At 38.5% G+C, this 13,659-nt stretch overlaps 1 protein-coding gene across 5 annotated transcripts in view; it reads right to left on the reverse strand.

Annotated features, from left to right (window-relative positions):
• MANBA (mannosidase beta) overlaps positions 1-13,659 on the reverse strand; it is a 57,826-nt gene that overhangs the window by 6,806 nt on the left and 37,361 nt on the right. For all 5 annotated transcript variants that reach the window (XM_061478147.1, XM_061478132.1, XM_061478142.1 and 2 more), the window contains 5 exons: positions 12,977-13,063; positions 12,241-12,408; positions 10,037-10,255; positions 8,780-8,944; positions 6,912-7,056 (listed from right to left, as the gene is read on the reverse strand). In XM_061478147.1, the coding sequence (XP_061334131.1) occupies positions 6,912-7,056; positions 8,780-8,944; positions 10,037-10,255; positions 12,241-12,408; positions 12,977-13,063 (784 nt within the window). The remainder of the gene's footprint in view (positions 1-6,911; positions 7,057-8,779; positions 8,945-10,036; positions 10,256-12,240; positions 12,409-12,976; positions 13,064-13,659) is intronic.

A 13,659-nucleotide genomic window follows, 5' to 3' on the forward strand; every position in this document is an offset into this window, starting at 1 on the left:
GAAGTTACTCTTCTTCCAGGCAAGGATATGATCTGGAAGGGATTTGATGCTCTTTCAAGCTTTTCTTTAAGCTTTACCTAGGTCACATTCTATAAGAGTTGGTCTTAACACTGCTGTGCTGTTACTCAGTTAAAGCCTTGAACACAAATGACATGAACAAAACTGATGCAGCATACCATACATTAAGCAAGCTGGAGCACCTATGTTGTTGAGAATCTAAACAAACATGCTGGCATTGGTGGCATTGTCACAAACCACCGCCTCTGTAAAGAGACAAGAGTCTGACTTTCAGTCTTGTACAAAGCACTCTCTTCCCTTTTCTTAGTCCTCCTCTTTCAGTTCTTCCTAAGAGGAACATCAATAGCAACAAAGACAAAATAAAATCAAGTTCTTAAACCAAAGAGAACCCTGAGTTCGGCAAAATGAGTTTGCCAGTATCTAGAGACAACACTTACTTTATGGGAGTTAGCATACACGACGTAGACATATGCTAATCAGTTTGCTTTGCCTCTTTAATGGAAAGTTGTCCCTCATTACTTTTAATATTTTGAAAGTCTGCCATTAACAAACTGTAAAAGCCACCAAATGTTGCATCCGCTCCAAAAATAGCAATTTTGCCAAACGCAACACTGCCACACAACCATTTTGAAAGGGACAGAACTTCAGTTTCTTTCGCTATTAATTTTCCTTCTAGCATCCACTGTCAGCATGTTAACTCTGTCTTCGCTCAACCATTATTTAGTCATTGAAATGGAACTAAAAAAGAAGTAGCAAGTCAGCTGCATCATCTCGTAAGGAAAGAAAAATCTCACTCTTTTTTCTGTCTCTTCATTTTATACAACAGCTTTAAGTCCACGCATGCTGCAAAATATTTCCAGTAATAGGCTTTTGTTGAAATGAATTACTTCATAGTTATGGTGCTTGTACAAAGCTCTTAGCACTTTCAAACATCTCATAATTAAGGACTTCATCCAGAGTGATGCAGTCTTTAAAGGGTGAGTTTGTGGTTTTCACAGGCAGACCTGAACATGCTCTGCCTGCACTCCACATAGACATGAATGAATTTTGTGGACAGCAAAGTGCATTAGCGCCATCTTAGCACCTGCACATCACCCTGTTTTCAGCAAGCTCACAGCCAGCTAGCTTAGAGGACAAGAAAAGCTCCTATCCACCTGGAAAAACCATACAAGATTCAACTGTGCCATGAGATCAGACTGTTGACAACAAACCACCACCAGCATTCAAGTTAATAGCACTGAAGTAGACCAAAGGGATGAAGTCTGAAAGAAAACCTCAGGAGAAGCTGCTGAGATTCTTCAAAACAGACAGACTGTTGAATAAAGTGATGAACACACTCAGCATATTGGTGCTGTTCAGTATACAGAATGATAGAATCATTTTGGTTGGAAAATACCTTTAATATCAAGCCAACCATTAAACCAGCACTGCCAAGTCTACCACTAAACCATGACCCTAAGTGTCACACTTCCATGTCTTAAATACCTCCAGGGATGGTGACTCCATCACTTCCCTGGGCAGCCTGTTGCAGTGCTTGAAAGCCCTTTTGGTGAAGAAATTTTTTCTTAATATCCAATCTAAACTTCCCATAGTGGAACTGTAGGCCATTTCCTCTTGTCCTACCTTGTTACAAACTTGTTACCTGGGAGAAGAGACTGACCCCCACCTCACTACAACCTCCTTTCAGGTAGCTGTAGAGAGCAACAATGTGTCCCCTTTACTCCAGGCTAAACAACCCCAGTTCCCTCAGGGGTTCCCCATCAGACTTGTGCTTTGGACGTTTCACCAGTTTTGTTGCCCTTCTTTGGACACACTCCAGCACCTCAATATCTTTCCTGTAGTGAGGGGCCCAGAACTGAATACAGCAGCATTCAAGGTGCTGCCTCACCAGTGCCAAGTACAGCAAAGTGATCACTTCCCTGGTCCTGCTGGATACACTATTTCTGATACAGGCCAGGATGCTGTTGGCCTTTTGGCTGCCTGGGCACAAGCTGGCTCATGTTCAGCTGTCACTCAGCACCCCCAGGTCCTTTTCCACCGAGCAGCTTCCCAGCCACTCTTCCCCAAGCCTGTAGCTTTGCAGAGGGTTGTTGTAACGAAAGTGCAGGACCCAGCACTTTGCTTTGTCGAACCTCATACAACTGCCCTTGGCCCATCGATCTAGTCTGTCCAGACCCCTCTGCAGAGCCTTCCTACCCTCAAGCCAGATCAACATTCTCACCCAACCTGGTGGTGTCCACAAATTATTGAGGGTGCATTTGATCCCCACATCCAGATAATTATTAAAGACATTGAACAGAACTGGCCCCAGTGCTGATCCCTGGACAACACTACTTACACAACCAGCCACAAATGGGATTTAACTCCATTCACCACCACTCTTTGGGCCCAGCCATCCAGACAGTGTTTCACCCAGTAAAGAGTACACTCATTCAAGACATGAGCAACCAGTTTCTTCCTGACAATGCTGTGGGAAATGTTATCAAAGGCTTTACTAAAGTCTATGTAGACAACATCCACAGCCTTTCTTTCATCCACTAAGTGGGTCACCTTGTCATGGAAGGAGATCAGGCTGGTCAAGCAGGACCTGCCTTTCATTAACCCATGCTGACTGAGCCTGATCATCTCGTAATATGAACAAAGCCATTTTCTTGCATTCCAAGGACAATTCCTGGCAGAAAATTGTGGTTGTCCAAAGGACAATTCTGCCAAAACCAGGGAGTGTTAACAAATTATTCTCAGGGTCATGAAACTTGACAAAATGAGAGATTAGGATTGGGGATGGATTATTTGAAACAGTAAACTGTTGGACAGCATCGGATCTAAAAAATAAAAGCAATGGGCACTGTGCCCAACCTCAGCCTTTGGGAGTGGTTGAACTCTCTGAAGCCCTCAGGACTGCCACAAGACTCTCAAAGGAATTTCAATTTCAGTGCAATGGACGCTGCTCACTGCAGGCCTCAGAAAGACCCCACCACAGAGCTCAGACAAGTTACTCAGCATGGTCTGTGGTTTCAGTGCCTGCTGACTTGAATTTTTAACCAATTTACATGACAAAAATCTAGGTTTCAACTATCTTAAATATTAAAATGAATAATGCAATTGTTGTAGAGCAATTTCTGTTACTTAGTGTAATATAAAATCCCATTTCTCTTTGAACAGGCCCTACTCTCAATCTCTGCTGTGCCTTGATTTCCAGCTGGATTACATAGCCACATAGCAGCGGTTACTGGAGGGAAAGAGAGAAGCTTTGCTACCTAGGCAGCAGATACAGACATCCTCAAGAAACTGGCACAGTAAACAACTCGGACTACACTTGGCATTACAATCCCACAGGGAAACACAAACAAACAAAAAAACCCAACTAACAAAAGCAAACAAACAACAGACTTAAGTTTGTACTATTTCAAAACTCATTTTAGGGTTCAACTACTACAGGTACTGTTTGGGGATGTTTGAAAACATCACTAGTCTGCTTACCTCAGATCAGCTTTTTAAGGTTGTTCTTTCCCTTCCCAAAAAACCTAGAGCCATTTTGAAGAACTAAAGCTCAACTGCTGTAGCAGTTTCACACAGGAAGGGTCTTCCAAAGACAACTTTTCAAGCCAGGCATCTTGATAATACAATTGTCAAAACAACTACAGACAGCACAGAAAACTGAAGCTCACAGGTAAAAGAAAAACCACATTCTTCAGCTCATCTCATCTTGATTTCCTTAAGAACAGAGCCATATTTCTTGATTGAAAATAGGCAAATTGTATACAAAATACTCCTCGAGTCCCAAAAAATGGATGTAAGAAATCTGAAGATCAAGTAGCTATCGTGATAAATCTGTGGGCTTAAACTTTCCTGTTGCAGACATGCACACCCAAAGGCAACAGTCAAAAGTTATTTAAAACAGCCCTAGGGTGGTTTTCTCCTCCTCCCCCCAACATTTAAACAAATTCTTTAAGAAATCAGAGCTCCTTAATTTTTTTCTGATAACAACATGGGGTCTGCACTCTCTGCAGTATCCAAACTTCAAACCAGGAAACTAAAATTAGGTTCATAACGAGACCTCAGTACCCTGTTTTCTGAGTCTTCCCTGAAGCTTTCTACACTGATAGCAGGAGTGAGAACAAACTGTTCTCCCTAGAACAGATTTTAAATTAATCGCTTCACACCATTAAATGCAACCTGAGAAACATGCTGCTAGTTCTTTCCTCACCTCAGTCTCATGAATTCAGATCTATTATTCTCTGCAATAGCCTGTAGTTTCAGCTCACCGGGGGCTCTAAATACTGAGCCTGCAATAAAAGCCAGTTATCTGTTCAAGGGAATCTCATAACAACGAAGTCAGGTACTTCAAGGTGACACTTGGGTGGGAGTGAGGTAAATTGCCATGTGTATCACAGCGCTCTTCACCAAAACACACTGTGTAGATGCTAAAGCATTCAAAATGACACAACCAGCTCTATAACTAGGCATTAACAGTCAAAACCCAGTTGTGGTAAAAGCTGTTTAGTTCTGAACTGAAGGTAAAAGTACTACAACAAGAGTGCTGTGCCATGTTTTCATTCAATCCCAAGTTAAAAAGGACAAACGTTTGCTACCTTATTCCCTCCCCACTTAATGAGGAAACACTTCCGCTTTTTATGGGAAATTATGTAAGCCCCTCCATGGCTCTCTGTAAAATAAGAGATTTAAATAAGAAGCACCCATTTGTGATACTACTGTGCCATCTAACAAGATGCAGAAATGCGGTTTTGAAGTGCAAATAAAACTAATTTCTCTGAAGTTTTGCATAATTTCATCCATTAGCATTTCAAAAATCCTTCTACCACACTGCCTAATTAAATGAATATTAAACCTTTCCTCATTCCACTAAGGGAATACAACAAAACAAAGGGACAGCTGTATCCCTGCTGAGCTTCTTTTCTGTAAACTAACTTCAACAACATATGAATAATTCAAATATTTGATATATTTTCTACAATGATGTCAGCCCTATACTTAAAAAGACATGTATGGTCTCCACGACCACTTCATCTATCAATATACACCTGTCTTTACAAAGAGACGCTCTTCCAAGCATTCTTTTCTCTTGAGGCACTTAATGCCTAAAAGCATCAGCCATTGCTAGAATCATAACAATGAAGACTGGGATATTCCATTTCCTGATACAAGTCTAGAAAGTCCAGGAAGATGAGCATTATAGCCCGACCACTGCACTAACATTTAAATAAAATAGCCTGTTTCTTCTACTGGTTTGTTTTTCTTTATTGGTTGCAGTTACTTTGTGTGGATGAGTAAGGGGAGAGGGGTATTGGAAAAAAAAAAAGGGAAAGGGACAAACCTCTTGGAGAAAGAGGGGGAGGATAGGGTGGGCTTATTTTTTATTTAAAGAATGGCCAAATGGCATTTTGCTCTAAGGACAGATCGAGAACTTCACACTCCATCTTAGCTTTTTCTAGTTCACTCATATTTCTTCACACATTAAATTCTTAAAGACTTTCAAAAACAGAATCTGTGAGAAATAACTAAAATTGAAAGAGAATCTACCCAAGTCCTATACAGCTACCATAAACAGCTTCTCTATTTCAAAATGACTTTTAGATTAGATAAAATATGCAGAACACAAAACACAGCCATTTCCCTCATACCACACATTCCTCCCCTATTTCTTACTAAGTGATTTATCTCTTTATATGTTTGATTACTCTATTTTGTGTTCTAAAAGGAAAAAACAATATACATAAGAAGATATCATGTGCATAAATAGCATATTCAAAGAATAATTTAGTCATTGAGTGATTCACCTCACCTGACACTAAGTTTACACACCACATCTCAGCTAGTCATATTCTCCTATGAAGAGCTTTTCAGAAGCTATGCTGGATGAGAGGTGTCATACAAGGTTCTATGAAGATAAATTCAGCATGGAGAACATAATTCATCCCACTTATTAAACAGCTAAGGACATACTAAATCACACTCTGGAGATAACCATCTCTCCCTCAACAGACTACAGAAGAAATCTAAATACCCAGCCTTTACATACTAAATCCCATCCTGCTGAGAACAATGGGGGCAGGAGGGAACAAAATCAACCAAATTTGTTGGGATTATGGAAAATATCATTACACCTGGGTGCTCCTTCTTACCCTCCTATCCTACTAGCTCCCTCTCTGTCCATTCTCACCCAGGGTGGTACATACATGCATCCATACACTTAAGCCAGTAAATATAATGGCAAATTTCTAAGACAGGCTCTTTTGGAAACAGAATTTCTTAGAAGTCTCCAATTTTAAAAGAATTGACCTTTCTAATTAAAAGAAATATTAAACATGAAAAAAATGCAATATTTCTCTGGAAAAAAACCTGTATGATATATCATACAGTTTCAGGAAGATCCAGCTCTACACAAGAAAAGCAAGGGTAGTTGAAAGTTTACCTCACAAGGGGGTTGTGCCTTCAGTCTTAACCATTACTGATTCCTAATAGGCAGCTCTGTCTGACTTCGATGATATTACATCCTTGGGAAAAATGAGAATACTGCTTAAACAAAATGAGTTTTTAAGAAATTAGAGGTTACATATGATTTTCACTTTTCTAAACTAAACCTTGCTAAAACAATGGTAAGAGCTCATGGCTGCTGAATCTGAACTTAAACAGTTAAACTTCCATGGGAAAAGAACTGCTTTGTTCTTTACCCTCTTCCATTTTCACAGACTATTAAGGATGATCGTGAAAAATACCCTTCTGGAAAGCATTTGTAAAGGATTGACAGAAACATGTCCAAAGTTGCCTGAGAGAGACAGCGGAGCCATACTTCATATGCTGATACTTCCAGATGAGGGAAACAAAACAAGCCTGATAGCTGATGCTTTTTACCAGACTGTCACAATACTTACCCAAGGAAGCCCATGAAGGTGCCTGCCAAATGTCATTGAGTTGCCAGTACAGAGCTCCCATTGTGTGTCCTTCTCCCTTGATTATTTCACTTTGACTAAAACGATAGAATTCAGTTTCTGTCTTTACGCACTGAGCCTGCATCACCTTGGTCAACAAACACATTAAAAATTACTTTTCTTTTTTTGAGTATTGCATTTTGCATTTTACTTTATTTTCAAAGCATGTGTGCATATATTAACATACAATACAAACTTCACAGCAACAGCATATAACTTTAACATTCAACGGTATACACCTGCGGTGCTGTGGGCCTCTGTTTGAAGAAGATCTATCCCTAGCAGCTCCTGACAGCCTTACAAGCAGTATTTTTAGATAAACTCTGGAGGGGCTACTTCCTGCCTTCCATCCAGTGAAGGTCACTGGGCAACAGTCTTTGAAAGGCAAATGGAAGACAAGGGAAAGATAAGTAAATTTAATTTTTTTTTTACTTAATGTAAGTTAAACACCCAAGAGTTGCAAAATGATGCAATGCTGCATTACCTCCAGTATACACTACCATGATGTCCAAATCCCTATGCTCAGAACACATAACACACATTCCCAGTATACAGTCAAAATTGTGCTAAAGAGCAACCTTTTTTCACTTGCACTCCCACTTCTCTCTTTCCCCACCTTGTCTTTAAAAAACATTTTTCAGAATTTTTAATTGGCCAAGTTCTCAATAGAAGCCAAGCTGCTTGTTATTTTCTTCACGAAGTATAGTACTAGGCTGGGAAGGTATTAAAAGAAAGTCTCAAAATAGAGGAAAAGATCTCTAGGAGAGCTCAAAAGGTAAAGATAACATTTCTAGTTAACCGCTACAGCCAAGTTTAATCTTCTTATCCTTTATGCTATCCTTACTTTGGCATTCTTAATTTTTTTAACCTGTTAATAAGGCCCTCACAGACTTAGCCCTGCAGAAATTCTCATAGTTTTCTGAGTCAGAACCTCACTGAGCAAGTTTTACCACCTTTTTCAATTTCACAGCATCATCTAGCCTTGTTCTCGTCATCAGTGCCTAAAGCTCTCCAGCTGTTTCGGCTTTATACAAAACTTGCTGACAGCAGCTCTCAAACATTAAAAACTTAGTGAATGTGCAGTTATTCCCATCAAGAGGGTTTCTGAAATTCTTGGAACACGACAAAAAGTAACAGCACTTTAAACTTGCCTAACATCATTAAAAAGTCATTTAACACCATTTAAAAGTCACATAGAAATCGTGAAGAAACAAGCATGAAGTAAACTACTACAGATGAAGAGCAAAATATAACCTACTGATTTGAAAAAACTCCCTAACAAAATAGATTCTCTAAAATAACAATGAGTCCATAACAAATAAAAGTTACTAATAATGTCATTCATAGAGAACTGCATTCTCTAGAAATAGTCTCGTTTCAAAAGCTCATGTATTCCTCGTGGCAAAAATCAAAGCAGTAAGCCTATAGGGGCCACATAAAGAGGAAAACATACCCACCCTGGAATGGGAAGTAAAAGTGTAGAGCTAGGAGTAATTGCATACCAGGAAAGGCAGCACATCCCTGCATCCCCAGGCCAGCTTCATGAGTGGGCCATGACAGGGGGACAGGGACCAAGGTAGCACACACAGCCAGGCTATCTCCCAATTGGGCCAGTTTCTGGGAAATTTCCCAAGAAGCATTCCAACAAACTAGAGACAAGCTAGTTCCAAATTAAACTGGATTCTTCAATGCTTCAGTGCATAAACTTTCTGCATGACTGAACATTACCTAAAATAATAGGCCCAGATTAAGCTGATAGTGTCTATTAGAACAAGTATTGACAAGTATTATACTAAAGACATCAGTGTTACCTGAGTGAGGTAAATCGTATCTTTGAACTTCTTTATGGGATCTGTGCTCTGGGGAAGCTTGAAATGATACCCAATCTGTTGAAGCATCTGATCATTGCCATTTTCATGGTGTTGTCGATGGAAAGAAAAATTGCTTGTGTAGGACCAGTCCTCAGTGGAGGAAACCTTTTCAAACCCACAAAAGCAGGAGATCAGAATGAAAAGGCAAAATGTGTATTTAATGGCTGACAGGATATTCAGGAAAGGATATTCATGACGGGGATTCAGCCCATTGACACTGTCAAAAACCTTTAAAAATAGTAGTATATTTCTACAGTGCTTTGTGCAGTCATGCAAGGATTTTGAATGAGCAACACCCTTTTCTTATACTCCTTGTAGAAATAAATGAAAGCAGACATTGCTGTTGAACCCGGAAGAGTGATATTTTGGTTCAACATATGCCATCAGAAAGAATGGCATATTCTTCCTAAAGTTCAGTTTGGCCAAGGTACCTCAGAGGTTTCCTTGCATTCATTGTAAATCAGGAACACCCTAAATTAAGATGGAAGAAAGAACTCTAGTCAAACACATTTTGGCAAAAAAACTACAGAAGTTAGTAGGGCTATAAAGTCTAAGGATGTGCATATTTTCAAAACCTGCCTCTGAAAACACATAATCATGAAACAGGTTTTTTCAACTAATGACAACACTGCAGCGTAGCTCATACAGTTATTGACAGCTTGCGTTGTAATTACAATCTCTATAAAATGTTTTTATTTAAATTTGTTCCTTTTTAGGCTAGATTGAATTTTTTTCATTGCTATTAATATCAAAGAATTTACTGATGATGTCTTGGATAATAAACTTTGCCCCGCAAACTGAAAGGCACACTTTGAACTTCTTTCAATTGCATGTATGAGTATCAACATGATATTCACCACTCTCTGAACAAACAGACAAACAGCCTATGTGTCTGTTCCAACTGGATAAAAAAGACAGAATATACAACATCTAAATGTAATAGGAGACAAAACCAAATTCTCTTATATGCAATACATAAAAGCTCCAAATTATTTAAGTAAAAAAAAACTGGGAAAAGTTAAAAAAATAAATTTTAAAATTCAGCACAATTAAGCATTTTTCGTGTTTCTTTCTGTTTTTTCTGCTTTCTGTATTACCCCAACTACAGTTCAGATGCTGTAGTTTGTTGGGAAGAGGCTCACTGCCCTCACTAAATGAGAGCAGAGGGGACAGTAAGGTGTGGAAGCCCAGCCTTACCTTTTTGATTGTACTGAAGGAAGGCCATGATTGAAATCCATATTCTGAAGCAAAACGAGTTTTAGGATATGCTGCCCAGTTCCAGCAGTCAATGCTGTAGTCATAAAAGTGAGTGTCACCATAATGGGTATCATAAGGATTCTGAGAGACCCAACCTTCTTTAACTGACTCTAAGCCATTGGTGGGACTGGATGCAACGAAAGGACGACTCTTATCTTCCTGGGATTTAAAAACAAAACAAAATGACAACCCCATCACAAAGTGATTGGCTTTTATCATCAGAACATGCAGACCACATTTTGAAAAGGCAGGGCAGCAAGGAGAACATGCCTTTTCCAAATTTGAGTCAACACCTAGGAAACATTCCCCTTTGTGTCCTGACATTCATCATCTGTACTTACTTAATTAGCTTCTTATTTATGTTTTTGGAGGACAGCTGGGCATGATGCTGCTTGCTCTGCTGTTCGAAGGGATTCTCTCCACACATCAAGAGATCTTCTATCTTTACATTCTCTTAAATTCTTAATGAAAGCTATTTAAAGTATGCCGCGTGAAAAATAAACTCAAGGAACATTAATATTTGAGTACTGTGACTTTTTTTTTAATGGAAAAATCATTACTTTTTCAGTGTTTTTGCAGGAACAAAGGCCGTGATTTTTCCTTCTTATTAAGTAGTCACCTAAATTTAGTCCTAACAAAGCCAAGGTATTCTGCTACTAATGCTTGCATGGTAGCATTACACGTTATTGTCACTTTGGCTGGCTCTGCATGTTAAGACAGATGAGACTATAAAAAGGGCAACATTTCAGACTGTTCAGAGCTGCCTTTATTTATAGCCTCAGTAGATTTAGTATACTAAATCTTTTAGCAGTACCCTACAAAGTACTGAAGGAATCCTTTTGCAGGTATAATTAATTTACTACCATACTTGTAGTAAGATAGAAGCCCAAGTTAGTTACCAACTACAAGTTACAACACTTGGCTCCAATACAGCAAAGCACTTAAGACGTGTGCTTCGTTTTAAGGAATAGTTCAGCTCCCCCCTCTTTTTTTTTTTTTTTTTTGGACATGAGTAATTAATAATTAACTGAAACAATTTACAACAGGATATCCTGGGTTCCCTAAAGTCTTTAGTTCAAACTTGGAAGTTCTTTTTAAGTTTTACAGTCCAGTACTGCTAGTAGCAGTTACAGGTTTCCTCAGTTGGCTTGTATTACAAGGACCTGAAATTATTTGACTGTATGGTTCCTTCTGGCACTCAAAATAGTTATATTATGGGTTTAAAATAAAAGAGGGTCTGTCTTGGACAGTGATGCTGCACAAGTGATCTGTAACTAGAACACAGTATCAAGCCAGAGCACTCTGCTGCACATGCACTGGCCATCCAACTCACGTAGCTAATAACCAAAACACCACAGCATACCTTTATTAACAACTCAGTCTCAAAAAATCTAACTGAAATACAGAAATCTGTATTTCACAGAACTACAGGAATGTAAGACACCATTACCATTTAGAATGCATAAATGCTCTTAAGAGTGTGGTCCTTTTCAGCAAGTTCTTTCAAATCTGGCCTCATTTTACTGTTTCCTCATATCTCAGGTTTTTCAGTAAAAAGGTATTCTATATTTTCAGAGTACAACTATTTTGACAATACCAGCAGCTTTCAATAACAAGCAAATTATTGCTGTCACCTACATACTGAGCACCTGTCTTTGCCAAGGAGAAACTTCAGGTCATAAACCTCATAACATGAAAAGTATCTCATTCTGAAAAGTACAGATTAGACTAAAATTATCACACCCTGAAGTCAGTAAGATCATACTATATACGGGATAACTGAGTAGGAAAAGGCCAGTAGCATTTTTAGGTTAACAGAAAATTATACACAATTTGGGACTTCTAAATCAATTCTACTCTACATACACACATAAAGGAAAAAAATCAGGATAACCTGATCATCTAGATTAATTAATTTATGGGCAAGTTGATTTTTGTCCACTGAAAGTGAAGGCATTTGGGGAGGTATTAAAAATAGGAAGGAAAAAAAGCAGAATCCATTTGCCTATCACAAAGTGTTAAAGATGTAACTAATTCTTTCATTTCCCCAAAGAATTAGAAAATAAATCCCAAATTGCTCAAACTGCAAACATTATAACCTTCTATCAAGCCATATCCCCCTACATTTTCTTGAGATCACTTACAGCAAGAACTATTTCTCGGATGTTCTTCACATAAAGCATAACGTAATCTTTGATATAGACTTCTCTGTCAGCATAAGGTATGGAGAACCAGTTGTTTGCAATTGCTGCTTCATTTTCATTGTTACCACTCCACAGAATAATTGATGGATGGGATTTTAAACGCCTTACCTGAAATACAACTTACAGTGTCAGAAGTCCAGCAAAATTACTTCTCTTAAAAATAATAAAATATCACTTTACTACTACTTGAATTACAAGTCCGTATGCATGTTATATATGCTTAGGCTACAATTCCTGGTTTATCTGCACTGTTCACTATTCCCTCAGCTCTCCACCAGGCTCAAACTTTTGTAATACACACTTAAAAAAGAGCAAACTTTTAATACACTGACATATATCCACCACATGCACATATGTACCTCCATCCTCACCTACTGAAATACATGGAAGGGTAAATTCTGTGCTAAAGTATGTTGCAAACCTTAGAGTTTACTCTCAGTAAATGCTCTGAAACAGCCTTGAAAGAGGGCAGTTTGGACATGAGGAAAACCTGTACCTCTGCTTGACAGACTATTCCTGCAAGTAAGTTAAAGAGGATTTAGCAAGGTTACAGTGTCTGCTACATAAAGGTACACTAATAAACACTTTCTAATAAGCATTTTTTTTGAAAGCTAACTTATAGAATCAATCAAAAATGGGTAATTGGAAATAGAGCTTCAACACATGGACACAATACCTGATGAGTAACTTCTGCTCCTACAGATTCTAAATAATTCTGGTCAGTTGGATATAGTGCACATGCAAACATAAAATCCTGCCAAATCTACAGGGAAAAGATAAAAAAAAAAAGCACATAATTTTACATACTTTAAAAATATAAGGTTAATTGCATACGCAATCCTTTGTTCAAACAGAAGTTATTTATCTCAAAAAAGAATTAAATTGAAATGTTCTATTTGTTATTCTTGGAAAGTACCACCAAAATAATCACATCCTCCATGGCCTTCAGTATGTGCATACTCCACTATAGCTTTCCTCAGTATCAGAGTTACAAAGTATTTATCCTTAGGAATCAGGTCCTGGCAACTTTCACTGGTGAGTGGAATATTGCTCAGTAGATGGAGTTCAGCAAGTGTTAATGGAATAATTAGAACCCATGCACTGCTCAAATGTGAACATGGGGTAATTTCCAGCTGAACAGAACAGTTCTGTATTTACTACTTCGGAGGTGTAACACCAAATCCACACTACTTATTAAAAATAAACAGTAATTCTTCTGACATGATATCGAGCACACTTACCAGATGTCCAAGTATATTTGTTAACAAAACTCTTCCATACCAAATACACAAACTGATCTTAAAAAGAGCAAATATTACCCAGTAAGAGGGACAGAAACAAACTACATCCTCTAACAAC

Source organism: Pezoporus flaviventris, unplaced genomic scaffold, assembly GCF_033815535.1.
Source record: "Pezoporus flaviventris isolate CSIRO_AGI_PZ_B2104156 unplaced genomic scaffold, CSIRO_AGI_Pfla_v1 ptg000002l, whole genome shotgun sequence".
Lineage (NCBI taxonomy): Eukaryota > Metazoa > Chordata > Aves > Psittaciformes > Psittacidae > Pezoporus > Pezoporus flaviventris.